General features: G+C 37.0%; 1 protein-coding gene across 1 annotated transcript in view; it reads left to right on the top strand.

Moving 5' to 3' along the window:
• EFCAB11 (EF-hand calcium binding domain 11) overlaps positions 1-20,271 on the top strand; it is a 150,771-nt gene that overhangs the window by 17,913 nt on the left and 112,587 nt on the right. Inside the window, exons 4-5 of the mRNA XM_012640415.1 lie at positions 4,611-4,712; positions 5,762-5,852. Of these exons, the coding sequence (XP_012495869.1) occupies positions 4,611-4,712; positions 5,762-5,852 (193 nt within the window). The remainder of the gene's footprint in view (positions 1-4,610; positions 4,713-5,761; positions 5,853-20,271) is intronic.

Genomic DNA, 20,271 nt, shown 5'->3' on the forward strand with positions numbered 1-20,271 from the left:
TATATGTGACATATCTATATCACATGGATTAAGTAGTTTAGAAAGGAAAAACATATATACATTATAGAACACAAAGAGAGTCCATTTCGCCAAGGATTGTTTATAAAATGCAAGGAGATGTTTTCCAATGTACAGTGAAATGCAGACTTGCAGAGTCAGGAAGAATTTGTAAAGATCATTGGTTCTAGTGGCTTTAAGCCATCACCCTTAATCCTGGGTCCTGTGGGGGATACTTCAGGGGCACTGCTGGACAGGGAAGGTGGGAAGCATACCTTGCTTGAAACCAAATAGCTCTGTCTTCATCTCCTCTACACATCAGGCTTTCCTGTTTCATAAAGAAGAACTTTTCCTATAGCTTAAAAAATATCTGCAAACTACTGATAGAGTCCAATTAACTACCCAGGCAATTTCTGAATACCTTCTGTAGACATATTAACAGTGAACACAGACACCTAGATCTCCATGGTTCCTGATGTTGTGATCCTAATTTGTTACTATAGTAAAGTGTGTTTAGGTAACTATTATTAGTGGAACAGTGTACATAGAGGACTCGACACTGTATTTGAAATTAGAATTTTCTGAATATATTCTTTCACTAGTGGAAGAGGACACAGGTAATGCATTTCAATAGATTTATTGAAAGTCTTTGTGAAGTGGTAATTTTAGGTGTCAATGTTTTGACAGCAGGTGGAGCTAGTAGTAGGAAGTCTATTTCTGGGCCATTTAAAGAGCAGCAGGATGTACACAACTTACATTAATGTGTTTGCACTGCAGAGCTCTAGGAATAGCAAATTATTACGTATTGGCTTTGGAAAGTGATCTTATTACTACAACATGAAAGCTAAGCTGAATGAAAGCTTCTCTATCCTTTTTATTATAGAAAAGGGGCTTGTATTTGGGTATATGTTACCTTGGAAGACTAACACAAGTTAAGGGCATAGAGGGAGGGGATGTGTTCACAATTTAATAAATACTCAATGAGTTTGACTCATAGAGTATTGACTTTAAAAGATAAGGTATATGATTCTGTGGGAAAATTGTGTGAAGTAACTTGATTACACATACAGAGTTATTTGTGCTATTAGATTGTTTCTCTTTTTAAGTGGTAATAAGCATACAGTTTAAATCCACAGACATTTTCCCCTACTGAAAACTAAAGAACATTTATTTTTTATCCCACAAGATTGTGAAATAAAGACCCGAACACTTTATAGCTTCAAATACTGATGAGTTATCTGAATATGTAATTTTAAAGATACCACCACTAGTGTGCTTTTTTTTCTTGTTAATCACACAAGAACCATGGAATTGTGTTTTTTTCCGCTCATCATTTGTCTAAGTCAGATGCAGTGATAATTTAAGAGCAAATATTATGCATGCATTTCCTTTTTCTCTGAATTTTTTTTTTTTTACTATATTATATGTATCAAGAAATTGGAGTTTCTAATGGTTTATTTTGCTGGCTATGTGAATAAAAAGTGATCTTTTTGGCATTAATTTACAGAGTTAAAAGGTTATTTAAAACACACATTTTAAGCCTGGTGTGGTGGCACACACTTATAATCCCAGATACTGGGAAGGCTGAGGCAGAAGGATAGCTTGAGGTCAGGAGTTCGAGGCCGCAGTGAGCTATGATCACATCTGTAAATAGCCATTGCATTCAAGCCTGGGCAAGACAGCAAGACTCCCTTCTCCAGAAAACACACACACACACACACACACACACACACACACACGCACACACACGCACATACACACATGCTTTAGTGCTTTTTGCTAAAAACTAGATATAGCACCTTCCTATTTGTTATTATTTATTCATAGCATGTTACTTATTCAGCAAATACGTAATGAATACCTACTCCATGCTAGGCATCATGCCAAACACTGGGGATAAAATTTTGACCAATGTACAGTACTTTCCCTCAGCAGGTCTCAGGCAGACATGCAGCCAAGTAATTACCATAGATCCTAATAGATTCTATAATTGTCTTATGAACAGAAGATTTTTGGGTCACAGAAAAGGGTCCTGTCATAGAGAAATCAGAGACACCTTCAAAGAGAAGATAATGCTTGAGTTGCATCTGGAAGGGGATGTATAAATTACTAGGAAAAAAAGGAGAAAGTGCATCATTCCAAGTAATGTGTTTTATACATGCAAAGGAATAGGGTACAAAAAGGCCTATTGTCTTGGGGAAGCACCAGGAAATTTGCTAGGGAGACTAGAGAGGTGGACTGTGGTACGGGGTTCTGAAGGGTCTCATAGGACATGCCATCATCAGTGAATAGATTATTCAAGAATTTCAACTACTCTAGATGTTATTTAATTGATTAGCTTTTAGTGTTTATAAAACTAAAGTTATGGATACAATCTTATGGGAACATGGCATGGCTAGACTTCTATTTTAACCTCAGGTAGCAGTTCTGAATGCACACCCTGGCCACAGGGTGATGAGATGAAAATGGAGCTGCATCCATACCTGTCTTTAATAACTACTAGGGAAATGCTGCATATGCTAATTTAATACAATTAAACCCTAAGTGAACCCAAAAAATGTCTTTCATTTTCACTATTGATTGCTTCTGTTGGGTCTGCATATTTATTGAGCACCTGCCTGGCCCTCTGCTAGGTGCTGGAGGTATGCCCTGTCACCTACAATATAGCCAGCTGCCTTCTAGACTTCTCCTCTTGGTTGTCTCCGAAGCACGAAGCACGGGAGACTTTGCACTTCCGAATGGCACCTCTTCATCTCACCCCAATCCTGCTCTTCCCACAGACTCTCCTCTCTTTAAGCGACTCCTCGAACCACCTCGTACTCAAGCCAGAATCTATGGGTTATTCTTGACATCTCCTTCTTTCTCACCCGCCACATCTAATTCTTCATCAAGCTATGTCATTTCGATTCTAAAATATATCTGGAAAACTTCCACTCCTCTCATTCCCACTGCCAGCACCCTGGCAACCACATCTCTTGCCAATAGGCTCCTAACTTACATTTTTTGCTTCCCCCAATCCTTTTTTCAAGACAATAGGCAGAAAGATCTTTTAAAAATCTAAATCAGATTTTTACATCACTTCCCAATCCAGACTGTTGACTTCCTGTCGCAACTTAAAAGCCAAATTATTGTGACCCACAAGGGCCTGTGAGTTCTGGCCCCTGCCTCCATCTCCAACCTTGTCTTGTGTTGCGCTCTTTCTCTTTTGCTCACGACATTCCAGCCACAGTGGCCTGTTTTCATTTTCCCACTTTCCCACCCTGTGGCCTTAGCACATGCTCTTTCCATTGCCTGCAATGCTCTTCACATCTTTTAGCCTGTTGGTATTGTCTCATGATTTAAGTCTTAGCTTAAATATCTCCTCCTCTAAGAGATCTCTCCTTCATCAGAGTTGACCCTACAAGAGGATTCCTGTGACTGACTCTCCTTTACAACCTCCTGTCTTTCCCTTCATCACCCACACCATCGTTTGCAATTATGTGCATGTTTGCAATTGAACCCGTGTGATGACTGTCTCCCCTGCTAGACAAGTGGCTCCTTTGGGACTAGAATCATGTATGTTCTCTTCCTCTTCTATCTTAATACAGTGCCTGGCCCACATTAGGTCCTAAAAAGTTGTAAAAGAATAATTTAAAAACGTAGAGTGAATTTTTTAAGTCTATAAATCTTTAACTACAAATAAGAAAGACATGGGAAATTAAGAAAATTATTTCTACACTTTTTATGCTATTGGAACTATTTTAGAAAAGATACACAGCTCAGTGTTGCCTCACCAAAAGGAAAAGTGTGCATGTGGTTATTGTATGATCGGGAGCTATTTTAAAAACAGAGTGATAATGATTTTTTATGGAAATCCTGAGTTATAAAAATGAACCACTCTTTTTATATATTTAGGGCTCAGTTCACTAAAATGTTTAAATTCTTGGCTTCGCTCTTTAAACCTACTACAAAGATCACATTAGAATTCATTTTAATAGACATTGTAAGCACAGTATCCAATCTCATATTATCATGCTGGGCTCTTTTATTACTGGAGTCGCAGGAAGCTGAGCCCGAGGCTGCCGAACACGTTGTGGGGTGTATCCAGGGCTGGGGATGGTGCCAGCTCTATTGTTTATGTAATATTCTCTCCACTTTTATCTGTGGTGCGCAATTGGTATTGACTTTTGAGAAACTACTTCTCTGACCCGATCTCCCAGTTGGAAAAAAACCTGCTGTAATGACATCTGGCTAGGAAAAAAGGGATCAAAGAAGCATAAGGAAAGAAAATTATGAAACCTTGTTTAATAAGTAGTTTCATGCTTGTCTATTAGATCTGTTAGAGGGAAGAGTATTAAACTTTTTCAAGGTCACCATTTCTTTATCCTGTGAAAAGGCTCAGTGAACCCTAAGAGTGTATTTTGTTTTCACTGTTGATAGCTGCTGTTGGGTCTACTTAGCATTTAGCAAATGTCTGTTTTATTTTATAGGTTTTTAGGAGTAAATATTGTCGTTCACCAAAATTAAGAAAAAATTCGATTATTTGTAATATTTATCACTGTTCATTTCTATTTTATTTTTTCTTAAAGAGGAAAGCAGCCATTTTTAGCAAATTGTTTTTTCCCAACTTTTAGGTATATCACTTGAGGGTTTTTTAAATATCATAAGGAAAAAGAAGGAAGCTCAACTCTATCGGAATGAAATAAGACACATCTTTACAGCTTTTGACGTACACTGTAAGTGTCTTTAATGTGTTTAAAGTATTTTTAATATAAAAATGCTATTAAGGAACTGGTAATGGAAATACATACTCAGTAAATTAAATATACAATATACTTGGAAGTTTATTTTGCTATATTCATTAGCTGTTACCTTAGGTGTTGGTGTAATTTTTTTCTCTGTCATGATCTTAAATTCTTGACATTTACCATGGATGAACTAATATTTATAGTTATTTAGTTGCACTTATATATTGTACCTATAGACTTATATATTTTACCTTTATTGTAAGGAGCAAGAGGACTGGCTAAGTGGGGATACAGGCCAAAGCCACCTAAGGAAGTGAGACACTCTGTGGCTTCTTCTTCAACTCCTGCTCTGACCCACACGATTGGAGCAATTGTTTTCTCACCCAGAGTACGTCTGAAAGGGGTGGCTGCACACCCTCTAAGCCCCGCAGGTCACACACAGGATGAAAAGAGTTGCAGAGTCTAGGTTCAGTGTCTTGGCTGATGTTATGGTTTTCCCCTAAATATTAATATATCATAATTTTAATACCAAGCAAGGAAAAGAGGTCAATTTTGAAGACTGAATTGTTTTGACAGCTCACAAAGACTCAAAGCCTAATGTGATTATTATTATAGTGCACGTCTCTGTATAGTCCTTTCCCGCGTAGGACTTACAGAATCAGCAAAATGACAGGACTGGAGATGATTTTCAAAATCAATTGGGATTGGGAGGCTAAGGTGGGAGGATTGCTTGACCCATGGAATTTGAGGTTACGGTGAGCTATGATTGCACCGCTGCACAGAGCAAGACCCCATCTCTAATAAATAAATTAATTTAAAAAATTTTTAAAAGAAGATCAGCTGGGACTTTACTGAAAGAGTATTACTAGACTCTTAAATTATTGAATGAGACAATCTTGGATTATCTTATATGTAAAATGAACTATAAAATACTACCTTTCTCATAATATATTAATGTTTCACACAAAACTGGCTGAACTAAGGGTTCATAGGATTTATAAAAATAAGTGAATGTTTTGTATTTTGTTTTCAAATAGATCGTGGATTTTTAACTTTGGAAGATTTCAAAAAAGCATTTAGGCAGGTGGCTCCCAAATTACCAGAAAGGACTATCCTTGAAGTATTCAGGTAAGTCATCAAAATCTTTACGTATACTCACCTTTTGATTTACCATTTGCTTTTACAAAGTTTCGGTTTTATGGAGAGCACTTATTTATGCTGATTTTTCACTGAGGAACATTTTTGTCCTGTAGCATAGTGTTATGATATGTAGTTAGTTAGCTGTGAGTCTATCCACAATCTTGACAGTGGGCTCTAAAGTGAGTGGAGTGCTTGCACACCAGGCAGGTCATAAAAGTACCTGTTAGTAGGGGCAGGAGAGGAGCAGGAAGAAAGCAGAACTTCTCCAGATACTTATATATCCACCAAGAAAAAAACAAAGCTTGTTAATATTTAGCATGGATGTGGTGTCTTTGCACAGTCTATATTTCAGACAAACACAGGTTACATGTCATTCTTGGGTTGTCTGGAGAGAAGAGTTGGAGTTGCCTAATGGTGGCCCCCCCCATTCATTTGCTTTCAGAGCTATGGACACATGTTGCAGTTCACACATACCTATAAAGTGGATTTAAAGATTATATTATGTGGTTCTTATGAACTAATCCTGACAAAATGGATAAGTGGTTTAAAAGTAGTTTCTGTTAGGAAACTGCAGATTGAAGGTAATATTAATAGTGCAAGCACATGCTGACGTGAGAACGCAGCAGAGCTGTCTCGTCTCCGACTCCCAGCATGTGCCCTTCATCAACCCTGTTATCAGGTGTATTAATTAGGATTCAGTACACCAGCAAAAGCCAGAGAACTCAAAAGAACAGAAGCTCAAAAAGATAGAAATGTATTTCTCTTTTCACATAAACATAGGCACCCAGGGCTGAATGAGGACAACCCAGTCAGGAAGGATCTGGATCCCCCTTGTTGCTCTGGCTGCATCAACACCTGACTGTTCCCTCTTTTCTTGAAGATGGTTGCTTCAGTTTCAGCCATCACATATGAATTCCAGCTAATTAGGAGGATAGGAAGCAGAAGATATGTCCCTCCTTTTAAGGCTATATATTATTTCTACTTACATCTCAGTGACCAAAACTTTTTCAAGGGCATGCATAGGTGCAAGGGGAAAAGGGTTTGGAAAATGTAGTCTTTGCTCTGGGCAGTGATGTGCCCACTAATAGAGATTCTGATACTGAGGAAGGAGAGAAAGTGGATATTGGGGGACATCTGGCATATATTCCCATTTGGGATAAAAGTAATTTAGTAAAATATGACCAGAAGCCAGCCCTGCTCAATAGAAATTATCAAGCAGGTTATTTGAACAAGGATCAGCCCTCATTATCATTTACAATGACATAGACGAAATTCATTTGGTGCAAGCAAGCTACTGAGCAAGCTATTGGAGAAGAGCAAAGAGGTTAAAAGCCAGATGTATACAAAATGCTATAGGACATTACTTAGTTGCATTTTGTAAAAGCAAGTTCTTTAAGATACAGTAGCGTCTTTGCATATATTTTTTGATGAGCTGCGTAATGAATATCAATATATTTCTACACCACAGAGGTTGTTCTTAACAAAGGAACTAAAAATTATTACTGATTTTCCTTTTACAAAAAGACAAGTCTAGATTTGCTACCTTTATGTATTAAATGATTTTAGTAGATGCTACCTCATTGTTTGAAAAATATACTTAAATATAGCCCTTCAAGGTAAAAGCAATGTTTTAACAATGAATGAAAAAGTAACTGCTTCTTGGAAGAAATGCTACAGGGAGAGCATTTTTGAAATGGATGTTTGAAAATATGATTTTATTTTAAATGATAAGGTGTGTAATCTATTAAAACTCTTCACATCTGCATGTTTAGTAAGTTGAAAATGGAATATCCTAACCTGGCTAAAAATATCTCACAAAGTTGCAGTGATTTTAGGACACAATTTTTAACCTAAAAATTCAATAGCTTTTTCAAGAGCAACTAATTGATCTCAGGAAAGATGGACGTTTGCTAGCTGAATATCAGTTAGCAATCACAACAAAACAATTTTTAAAAACAAAACAAATTTAAAAATCCCTGAGCCTTTGTATTATCAGAGGATGGTATTAAAAGCTGAGGGTACAAGTGCATGATGAGCTTTTCCCATTTGGATCTACGTATTTTCATGAGGTAACTGACAGGAGTTGGAACCATATATCAAAAAAATTGAACTTTAAATTGCTCAGTCACGTAAGATTGAACCAAGATGTTCAGAAATAATAAAATCTGTTAAATCACATTGTTTTTGTTAAATATTATTAATAATTTCTGGTGAGAGCAAAACGTTATTTGCCATTAATAAAATATTTTTATCTTTATCGAATTCTTTAGAAATTTCTGTTATTTTCATATGTGAATATAATCTAGGAGTAAATATATTCACATCGTGGAGTGTATGCCCACAAATCTTGTGCTTACTCAGGTTGTATGATCAAAAGAGTTTAGAGACCACTGCAATATACAGCCAAACAAGGCATTTTAGTTGATTGAACATACCCTGTTTGAACTCTCAATTGTATTTTTATAACACCATAATCCCTAAGCCAGAATAAATGATGAATAAAAGGTAATAATTGAAATTGTGAACTCATAAAAGAGAGAAAAATATTTTCTTTTTATGTCAATTGAAGTAGGCCAAAGAAGCAGAGATGTCTAACTTACATACGTATCCCTGTTTCAATGGTGTAAACAATTTTCAAGAATAAAAGAATGAAAATCAGCTGCTGAGGCTGTTAGGGATGCAAAATTATGTAATGTTTATAAAGTTAGACATTCACTTTTTGAGAGGTTTGAGTAGCTTTTGATTTAATTGACCGGTGGAGTTCATTACCCAGGTCCACAATTACCCAGAAGAAAAAGTTGATCTCTAAAAAGCACTACAAGAAGGAAACCAGAGCGGGAGAATTCTAATTAAACCAGTGTCCTCTGTGGTTCGAATGACCGAAGAAGTTTTTATAATCTTCAATTCAGACTGCCAGATTCCTCCCAAAGAAATTTCTTAAGATCAAGAGTAGTCTCTTTCAGAAGTGCTTGCCATTATTATGCTTTAATTTTACAAACCAAACCAAACCAGACAACAACAATAAAACCAACTAAACAATAAAAACAATCTTAAAAAAGAGACTTGGGCATAAGGCATCAAAGAATCATTTCACTTTATAACTTGATAGAAATACTGGTGTATCATTCATTCATTCTGAGAGTGTTACCAGAACTAAATGAGATACTTTTATAAGGTTTCTGAATTATTGCCCCAGTATTCTGGTGATGTTTACTATCACTATAGATACTATAGAACTGTATTCTCTGTTGTCTTTCATCTTCAAAAATGTTTATGTGGGCCATTGTACTTGAGTAAAAATAGATCATGGATTGAATGCTAACATTTTTGAGTCGCATTCCTTTTCTTGAGAATGCTAATTGCTTATGTTGGAAGTCCTTTTAAATTTTCTGTTAATTTCTATTTTAATTGCTTGCTTTGCTCACCATGACTGTTGGTAAATTTTTAGCAATGTTTATTCTCCTTTGCGCTGTATCCAAAATGGCTTTTTTATTTTTCTGTTTTGTTTTTATTTTTCTCTCACATTCTTTCTTGAACCATTTAATATATCTGCTCTTATTTCATGTCCTTTTGTTATTGTGCTGTATCCTGTTATTTTATAGTATCTCCCCTAAGCCTTTCTATATCTGCTTTCAACTCTTGTTTTATAGAGGTGTTTGTTTATTAGGGGTAACAATGATTTTTGAGATTTTACTTTTAAATGGGTATTGCTTAGGGGAAGCTAATTATAACTTTTAACATATATCAATAAACTAACAAAAGCAAGTTTTCTACCAAGGGGAGGGTTATAAGGAACAAATTACTTTCATAAACCAAAGGATATCTTATGTAAAAATCAAAATAAAAAATTGATACTCATTGATTATCTCTAAAGATATCATAAAATGTTTAATATTTAGATTTCAAAATTTGAGACTCCTTTGAGTGTTTGAAATTTATAATGTTGCTTTTCTTTTAGAGCTGGTAGTCATAATTATGTGTGTTTGTGTACTGAGGTTATATCAAAGATGTTTCATTATTACTCAGAAGTTCTTAGGAAATTCCTTTTCTTGAAGATTTTTTTGTTCTATCCACTAAAAATGGCAGAGGTTCAGAGACATAAGAGTTGAATAGTACTATTTGTACTATGGAATTGATGTTAGATAATAGGCTGTTTCTAGAAATTAAAGGTTAAAATAAGAAACATCTTTCCTCTTTAATATGAATAGAATTCATTGAAAACTTTGTAGTGCTATCTTTTATTTTTTTAATGTTCAGAAATCTTCATTGACTCCAATGGGTAAAGTTAAAACTCTTTAAGCTGGTTCTCTGACATCTGGTCCCTTTTCCAAACTCATCTTTCAACAGTCCCAAATTCCTGTGTTTCCCTTGGCATAATACTTTTTTCTTTGATTATGTGATGTGCATTTATACTGTGGTCTGTTTCCCTTGCCTGACAATGCCTCTTTCTGCTCCTTACCTATCCAAATTTGAACTTTCTCTTAAGGTCCTGCTCAATAAAGGTTTTTTCCCCTCTACATTGAACAGTCTTATCTCCTTTCCCTAAATGTTGATAGTATTTATTGTTACATATTTTTTAATCACTTACTTGATAAACAAAAATACAATGTTTATGATTATCTCCGTAAAATACTACAAGCTCTTTGGATTTATGGACTTATCTAAAATCTCCACTGTGCCTGCCACGTTGCCTTATGTGTTGTAGTTAATAAATAATTGTTGGTCCATTGTCACTTATTCCAAATACCCAGTGACAGTAAAATTCTCATGGTTTTCTTCATGGCTGAATTTATTTCTTAAAAACTAGGAAAGGATACTTTCAAATGCAGTTAGGAGCTTTATAGCCACATGTGGCTTTGCTTTTCATTTTCTCTTTCTACATGTGATTTTCGTGAATTAATCTTTGACAGTCTCTTTCTGTTTCATTTTGGGGACATTTTCAGCTCATGATTTAGCTTCAGCTGTCATCAGGGAGCTGGCTTAATGTTCTTTCTTGACTTTGCCCGCCATCAACACCCTGTGGTATTTCTGGCTGGCGTTTTTCTCTGCATGGGTATGTTTACTTCTCCATGCCTAGGAGCTTTCTCCATCTCATTGTAAGCACTGCTATTTGTACATTCCCACCACCTGTCAGTTGGCAGAAAGCTCTGGGAAGCTGCTGCTGCTTCCCAGTCATGAAATGAAATGTGAATGTGCAGAAGGCCCATGCCCTGACCCAACGTCCAAGATTCTGAGTGCACAGGCGGATTGCCACAGACTAACATAAAGTGGAAATATCGAGGCCCCAAATGCTCTCTAATCAATGACTGGAGACAAAGTTATGTCCTGATATTTTTGGTAAAAGAATCCCTTTCTTCATATTACATGGGGAAAGGTCAAAGTACATAGAACATTTAACTCTCCTTTTTTGGGTATTAAAAATTGGTTGAAAATAAGAGTGTCATCACTTGTTGAATAACATATTTTCAATGTCGGAATGTTAGTGGACATAAGGAATGCAATTTTAAAAGGGAGTGATGGATATTCTCTTGGCAGAAAAATTATATATGCCTCATATCATAGTTGTTATAGAGGAAAGGGTCGTCATGAACTTGGGTAAAATGAACTGACAGGCTCTTCTGTTGCGCTCATTGGAAGAGTATTGCAGAGCCAAGGGGCCTAACGGGAGGTGATTTAAGATACCATTTACTTATTCAAATCATTTGCATCTCTTTTGAAATGTTATTCCTCACTGTGTTCTTTAGCTTCCTATAATTCCTTTCCGCCATCAGCCGACTTGTTACATATCATTTTCTTGGACCATCTCTAACAAGACAAAGTTTCTCAGTGATTATTTTGTTCATCAGAATGATTCTCTTATGTGTATGGTCATGTGACCACAGTAGGATCACAGTTATAGTGAGTACCTATTTTGATGAAGATGATTATTGATCTGTAAGTATCTACATGCTTCTGTGTATAGAAAAATGTGAAAAAGATTAGAAATCATATCTCATTCTTTGTAGCCATATATAGATAGGAGTCACCAGCTATTCCTGCTGTGTGTCATGGCCAAAGAAGTAGACTTCTTAAGTTTCCAATTTTTATTTTATGCATTTTTACATCTCCTCTCCAGTGGTAATGCCACAGTTTTTAATCTCAATTTTTTTTTTTTGGTTTCAAAATTTTAACATCAAAGATTCCTTTTTCTGGTTATCCTCTTGTGCATGCTTATGGAATGCGGAGTGTGAATATGTGCAGGCTTTTTAAAGTCACCTTAGAATCTCCTCTCTGAGGGACTTCTAGGAACTTCCACATGTGATATATAGAATAAAACTGTACTTTTAAAATCCAGCTATAGAAATAATTATATTCTAGTCATTTTAAGAAGATGCCAGGCCCAGTGTGGTGGTACATGCCTGTAATCCTAGCACTTTGGGAGGCCAAGGCAGGAGGATTGCTTGAGGCCAGGAGTTTGAGACCAATCTTGGCAACACAGCGAGACCCCATCTCTATAGAAAATTAACAGAAATGCCAGAGGGTTCTTAATTGATTTTGCCTGTGGGCAAAAATTATTGGCTTGCATATGAGGATAGTCCTTTTAGCAATGTGAACTTTAGAAATAGTGACACAGAAATTGAAGTTCAGAAACTGGACCAGGAAACAAGTAGAGAAGAGTAATGACTTCATTACATAGATTTTCAAATAGAATGTGTATTTTGGTGTCTTCAGTTAAGCTAACTTATGAAGTTCAAATTATGAAGGATATATTATTTGATTGGAAGGAATATTTAATCTCTTTTACATTTTAGAATGCCCAGATTTTATAGTCCTCTCTTATGTTAAACCAATCCAGATGGAAATTCTACTCATCCTTCAAGACCCCACTGTTATTTCTTATCTTGAAAGCTGGTCCTACCCTATACCTTAGCCACCCACCTCCCAACCCCCCAAAAGGAAATTGTCTCCATCTTCTGCTTTGAACACCTAATCTGTCATAAATATCTTCTTTATGCTTTTACATAGTCATTTGTATCCATATATTATTTCCAGTATTAGATGTGACCTTAACACGAGCAGGCACAGCGGAATATTCATCACCACACTCTCCGCAGTTCATAGCACAGTTTTGTAGGTCTTGAATAGATGACTACATCTTATGCAAATGAGCGGCTTATGTAGGGAACAGGCTCTTCATTATGTTTTGTTTGTTTGTTTTACTCCAAAAATGCCACACTGGCACTATGTTAAGGTCGCCAAGTCCATTCAGGCCCCGGGATGAGAATCAGGAGACCTGAGTTCTAGTTCCAGCTCTGCCTCTGAGCCCTATTTCCACAAATCAGTGCACCTCTCTGGACTGCAGTGTCCTCATCTCAGAAATGAGGGTGTTGTGTTATGTGATCTGGCAGGCTTCTCCAGCTCTGAAATCCATGGTGGGGTCATCTATCATGGAGAGTGGCGTGGCCGTCTCCTTTATTTTCTCTGTGTACCACAGATATTATTCAGAATCCACCACAGCGTGAATAAAGATGTAGTCTGTCAGTGTGACAAAGACTGTTCTCAAGAGGAAATTACTGGGTTTGACAGGTGTCCAAAACTGGGTTTAGTTTTTGAGATGTCACTATAACAAGTGTTCTGGTCAACTTGTCCAATTCCTCATCTGCATATGTGGTTGAATATGCTGTTCTTGCTGTAATAGCATGAGGGCTATTTTTCTTTTAATTCAGTGGTCACACAGGAAACTGCTGCCATGGTTTCTTTCTGTGACCAAATGTTCCTAACCCTTTCAGTCATCCTTGAAGTTATTAATAGCCACACGTCATGAATGTATTCATGCCATTTTCCTTTCTAGAAAAAGGAATCAATTTCTTATGTTTTTCTTTTGTAATAGCTAGCTAACTTCTGGGTGGAATTTTTGATAATATTATATGTCATATTTATGAAATAAGAGAAATGTGTATTTAATAAAAAATATGTTTTATGAGATATTTAAATTAACATTTTCTTCAATGTCATGAAAAAATAGGCTCAAAATTAAGATTTACATCCAAGTTTTTGTTGTCTTTCTTATATATAGCCTAAAACCAGGAGCAAAGATTTCTGGTACTATATTTTAATCTGTGACATACCAAACTATGAGTTTGCTACCTTATGTCTAGCCATCTTGTTCACCCACCTCCTACCCAGTCATTCTTCTCCATCAGGCTACCTTAAATAGATACATCCTTGTCATTCGCAGAGTTCTCCAAAGCCGGTGCATCAGCACTGGGGAGCTTATTAGCCATGTCCAATCTTAGGCTCCACTCCAAAGGTGCTGAATCAGACATGTTTACCTTAATATTAATATAATTCCTGGGTGATTCATATGCACATTAAAGTTTGAAAATCACTGGTCTACTCTTCTAGTTAAATTTTGGATAACGAGAGTAAATTATCATCACTTTTTAATGTTACTTCCTGACTTCAATAGCTTTTCATTGCCTACCAGATAATGTCTAGCTTCCTTAGCCTGACATACAAAGCCCCTACAGAGAGAAATTGGTGTGCCTTTTTTGTATATCCCCAGCATTTCCCAGATCAAACATCCTACTCCACCATTCTGGTCAACTTACCATGTCTCATTTCTCTTCTAGAATTTCTGCTCCTGCCAGGTTCTCTGTTCTCTCTCCTCCCCACCCCCCACCCCCCACTTCCCCATCCACATATGTAAATGATCTCCATTTCTTGGCTGAACACTCTCTTCTATGTAGCCTTCCATTGTCACTCCAGACCACAGAATATCTTCCTTCTTCCTTAGAATTCTTATAGCACTTGCCACATTAACGTATCTAACAAGAGTAACCACAACATCACTGGCAACTAACATTTATTGAGTATTTACCACGTACCAGGCACTGTGCTGAATGAATCCTCACAACCTCATGGGTTAGGCTCTGTCTGTTCCTATTTTACAGATGAAGAAAAAGAGGAGAGGTCTAAGGACTTGCTCAAGGCCACCAGCCGGTTAGTGATGGAACCAAGATTCAAACCCAGGCAGCCTGACTTTCAAGCTTGTGTTCTTAATCACTGTTATATTCCTTTCTCATTTCTTCTTTTTTTTTTTTTTTGAGACAGAGTCTCACTCTGTTGCCCGAGCTAGAGTGCTGTGACGTCAGCCTAGCTCACAGCAACCTCAGACTCCTGGGCTCAAGCAATCCTTCTGCCTCAGCCGCCCTAGAGACTGGGACTACAGGCACGTGCCACAATGCCTGGCTAATTTTTTCTATATATTTTCAGTTGTCCAGATAATTTCTTTCTATTTTTAGTAGAGATGGGGTCTCGCTCTTGCTCAGGCTGGTTTCGAACTCCTGAGCTCAAGCAATCCTTCCACCTAAGCCTCCCAGAGAGCTAGGATTACAGGCGTGAGCCACCGCGCCTGGCCTCTCACTTCTTTTAATAGTATAAATGTCCTGAAGGCAGGAACCATACACTTGTGTCTCTACATTGCCTAGCATAAACATGAGCAAGCAAGGCATATTCATTCTGCCCAAAAAGCATTCTTGATAAACTACTTGCATAATTATTAACACATAGCTTTCCCCTTTTCATATAAATTGATTTGATTTGGATTGTTATACTTAAGATTTCATTTGAAAAAATGTACAAAAGGAAGCTGATGCAGCATTTTATCACATGAAACTGTAGAAGCCATTCCAGTTCTGATTGCTTTGATAGGAACCTGTGTGTTATGCATCTTGCCTATGGAATTATATCACCATACCAAAATATTTGCCAAATAAATTGTCAAAGCAAAAGGTATTTAAAATTGTCAAATGAAATTTTATCATAATTTTACCTGGGGTAGGGGTGCTAAACTAAATTCATGATTTTCTCTTCATAAGGCAGGATTAGACTTTGTTTCACTTGTAACACCCTTTTAATCAGTTACTGTGAATTCAGCATTGCATTTTATAAATTCTAGCTTGTCCACATTATCTGCTTTTCTTCTCTCCTTGGTTGCAACCTGCTACTGGAGAGCCTCAGGGAAAAGTAGTGATTAAATCCACTGCAGACTTAGTGAGATGCCTCTGAATTTCTGCTCTTTCCCTGTCTCTGCCTGTCTTACCCCTTGAACCTACCGATGGCTCACTTGGTAGATTCAGACTCACTTGGTTCCTAAGCCAACCCAAGGAGAGGCAGGACAAGCTTTCCCTTCCTTATCTTCACTTGAGGCCCAGGTCTCTGTCCAAGGACCCTGCCCTTGGTTCTGACCCAGCCCTTGGTTCTCTGGTACTTGGGCCTGCTCTTTGCCAATCTGAGATCTTACCACTGGCCTTCTTTCTGCAATGTTCTACCCCCCCCCCAAAAAAAAAAACAAAAGCAAATCCCCAATCAATTTCTCTCTCTTTCTCTCTCTCTCTCTCATCAAGAGTAATCTCTGAGAGATCTCTGAACTCTGCTCCACCTTCCTGGACCCTCTTGCTTAGATCCCCTGATGCCTGCCTTGATCCTAGAATGGGACCACATTTGATTTGGATTGTTTTCAAAAATTAACCAGGCATTGTGGCACGTGCCTGTAGTCCCAGTCTCTAGGGCGGCTGAGGCAGAAGGATTGCTTGAGCCCAGGAGTCTGAGGTTGCTGTGAGCTAGGCTGACATTTCAGGCAGAGTCTGTGGTCCCTACTGGCCAAAGTGTTTGGACTACCAGAATCTTCCTTCTGTACTCAGTTTCCCCACTCTGGTCCTGTGTAATTCCAGACAGCCTTCCTTTTCATGCTGAGGTCTGGTATGCCTGTCACTCAGGTCATGTAATGCCCTTATTGCTGTCCAGGAGAACTTTAACTCTGCTGTCTTCCATTCCCTGTGACAGGGATAGCAAGGAGTTGACGTGTATGCCGTCACCAACCCCTCCTCTACCTGTGGCTGCACTCTGCTGCTGAGCTGAGTTCTACTCCGTATAACACCCCAGGCCAGTTCATTAGGGCTGTCACATGAGATGAAATCTATTCACTCTCTCTGTAAGGCCTTGTTCTCTGTGATGATGGTACCAAACCTTTCCCATTGCTGTGTTTTGCAGGTGATCTTGCTTTTGTCTTCTTCATGGAGAGGATCATGGCCTCTGCCTGAGTTTCCTTTACTGCCTCCTCTTCACCTCCAAAGTTTTTTATTTCCCTTCAATTTTATTTCTAAGTAAAAGGGGTCTCTTCTTTTTTTTTAATTCCTCTCTTTTGTTCTGGTCCCATGATTTCCCCATCTTCCGATCTGAAATGTCTTAACATTTCCCCATCAGCCATTCTCTCTCCTGTTTATAGTTTCTACACCTGCCTGCAGATATACTGAAATTCAGCCTAGAAAGCTACTCTCCCCACCTAAGTCCCTCCAGTTATCCCTTGTGCTTTTGCTCAGGGTTCCTTATAGTCAGCTTCTCACGGCATTCAGCACTCTGCTTGGGCACCCTGTCCTCGAGTCTCGGCCTTCCCAGCTTTCATCCCGCTGCATTGGTCCACTGCCGGCGATAATGCTTCCCATTCATTGATCACCTACCACATATTACCTTACTGAATCCTCACAGTGATTACACATCAACTGATATTCTGCCCATTTTATAGATAAAGCTGAGACTGCTCTATTGCTAAATTCAGGCCAAACTGGACTTAATTATCCATTATTTTATCTTTTGATCAAAGAAAAGAAGTCATAGGAAACTGACAAATAATCAGAACTTTTAATTTGATTATAATCATGTTGCTGGTACTTGTTAATGGTTAAGTGTTTTTATCACACCTCAAAATTTTATCTTCTGATTTAGGAATACCACTACCTAATAATAATGGTTGGGTAGACCGAACGTACAATTAAAATAAAATGTATGCACTCCCGTGTTAATTGCAGAATTCAATTCACAATCACCAAGATATGGAAACAACCTAAGTGTCCACCAAGGCATGAATAGATAAAGAAATTATGGTATATGTGTACAATGGAATATTATTCAGCCTTAAAATATTAATAGAAGGAAATTGTGCCATTTGCAACAACATGGAGGAACTTGGAGGACATTATGCTAAGTGAAATAAGTCAGAAAGAGAAAGACAAATGTCATGGTGTTGCTTATATGTGAATCTAAACTAGTCAAACTTGGAGAAACGGGCAGTAGAGTGATGGTTGCCAGGGAGTGGGAGAAATGGGGAGATGTTGGTGAAAGGGTATAAACTTTCAGTTACAAGATGAATAAATTCTACAGATCTAATGTACAGCATGGTAACTATAGGTAATAATAATAATGTGTACTTGAAATTTGCTAAGGGAATAGATCTCAAGTGTTCTTACCACACACGATGTCAGGTGATAGATATATTAATTAGCTTGATTGTGGGAATCATTACACAAGGCATGCTTATATCAAAACAACATGCCATATACCTTAAATACGTACACTTTTTTGCTTGTCAATCATACCCTCAAAAATGTCGAAACAAATTTAGCATTAAGTATCATTCAAGAGTCATGTTAAAGGATATATTTAGAAATAAAAATAAAGTTACAAAATGCTTTGCTTAACCCAAGTCTTATTGTTATGATTCCTCATAATCCATTCCTGAATTCAAATAGAAATCTTCTTTGCCTTGAAGATGGCACATTGAGACTCTTGTCCAAGCAGAGGCAGGGGCAGAAGAAGAGTCTCACTCCTGTTCTCTTCTTGCAGGAATTTAACTATGTTTGCAGGAGAGAGTATTTAATAAATACAAGAAAAAACAAATGAATGAAATGAGCAAATCAATAAGCAAAGGAATAGAATTAATTTGATCAAAGTTTGCATGTTCAAATTATGTGTTAAATTGGGTAGAGCAGCTGTTGGCCTTAATTTTTTCTGGGCCTATTACAAATTATCTTCTTTACTTGGCTTTCAATTGCAGATTTAGACTTGGAGGCTTTAAAAAATATGAAATTGAGTACAGTTTGTATAGAGATTTAAACTGCTATTATCACAAAATTATTACAGTAGTTTTAAACTCTGTATCAGAAAGCTTTTAGCAGAACCCTGCCATCAGAGTCAAATTTGATTATGTGGATGGAACCTTCTTTTTCTTTCTCTCTTTTACATTGTCTAGTAGAGAAGTTTCTGCAATGACCAGATTTGTCATAGTGTTGGTGCCATTCATTCTGTAGGTTACAAATTTCTCATGACAACAAGTGGCTGGATATACTTTTCATAGACAATTTGTATCCACAAATTGATTGTTTTAGAGGAAAAATTAGACTTTTTTCTTTAGGGATACTTGTTTTCAGAGATTAATTCATTGTGAAGAAATCAGATTTATACCCTAAGGGCTCAGTTGTGCTCTCTTTATACTGGTATCCATTGTTAGGTGTGGTTCAATTAAATAGGAAGGAGAGATAAATAGCGGTATATATATTCACGTGTCAGATGGATGGCAGCATCCATCTTTGAGACAGGAATCTTGGTGGAAAAGGTTCAAATTTTTTTAAAATGTGAAATTAACTCCTCAATCATTTTTATTTCCAATTAAATTAATGTCTAAACACTATATAAAATTAATGTATAAATGCTGTAGGCTAGCATAGTATGTGATACCATTTAGTTTGCTCTTTTAGTTTCTAATTTTAATTGTAGTACAGAGTCTTTGCTTTTTGAGTTTGAGTGTAGGGTAGAATAAATCAAATTAGCTTTAGTAGGTATGTTTAGTTTTCTCTAATGACTTTTACTAACCAAAACATACCTTCTCCTTATGTGAAAAAGCAAGAGTGGAGTATTATTTATTTGACTGACAAAGAAAGGCATTTCTAATTTTATTTAGTGACTGAAATAAATTACTTTACTATAAATTACATGTGAAATAAATGTATGATCCTCTCTTAATGAACCAAATAGATTAAGCCAACACATTTGTAGTAGATCTTTTTAACCAGTTGGTGGTGCTAAAAACTCTGATAAAAAACTAATTGGAAGAAGAGGAGATTAACTTGGAGCCTTTCTTAATAAATGTTATTTTTTTTAATTTTTGAAAAATTAGTGCCAAAAATAGATGCCTAGTTTACTGCATTTTCTAAGGTTGGGAAGCAAACCCAATCTCTCTGACGGCCAGCAGATGTATTTCTAGTAAACTCCTGTAACTATGTCATTGGCCCATTTTCATATTCATTTATTGGAAGTTGCAGAGTTGTGTAACATCTGAGTCCATCTTGGAAGGAGCCTTAACCTGCTGGATGGGAAATGGAGGTATGGACAATAATGTATATAGAGAAGTAGAGGGATATTCTTGGTTATGTTTATTATTGAATTTAGGTTTTAAAAATATTAACTTGTGTATTACTACTATGATTTTTTTTTGTGTTACTATTGTATTCCTGTGACAGCAGGAACATTGTTTTTAGGGGCTAGGTTTGTTTGTTTAACCCTTTGTTTTTTTAGCTCTGAAGTCCAAGTG

Source organism: Propithecus coquereli, unplaced genomic scaffold, assembly GCF_000956105.1.
Source record: "Propithecus coquereli isolate 6110/MARCELLA unplaced genomic scaffold, Pcoq_1.0 Scaffold152, whole genome shotgun sequence".
Classification (NCBI taxonomy): domain Eukaryota; kingdom Metazoa; phylum Chordata; class Mammalia; order Primates; family Indriidae; genus Propithecus; species Propithecus coquereli.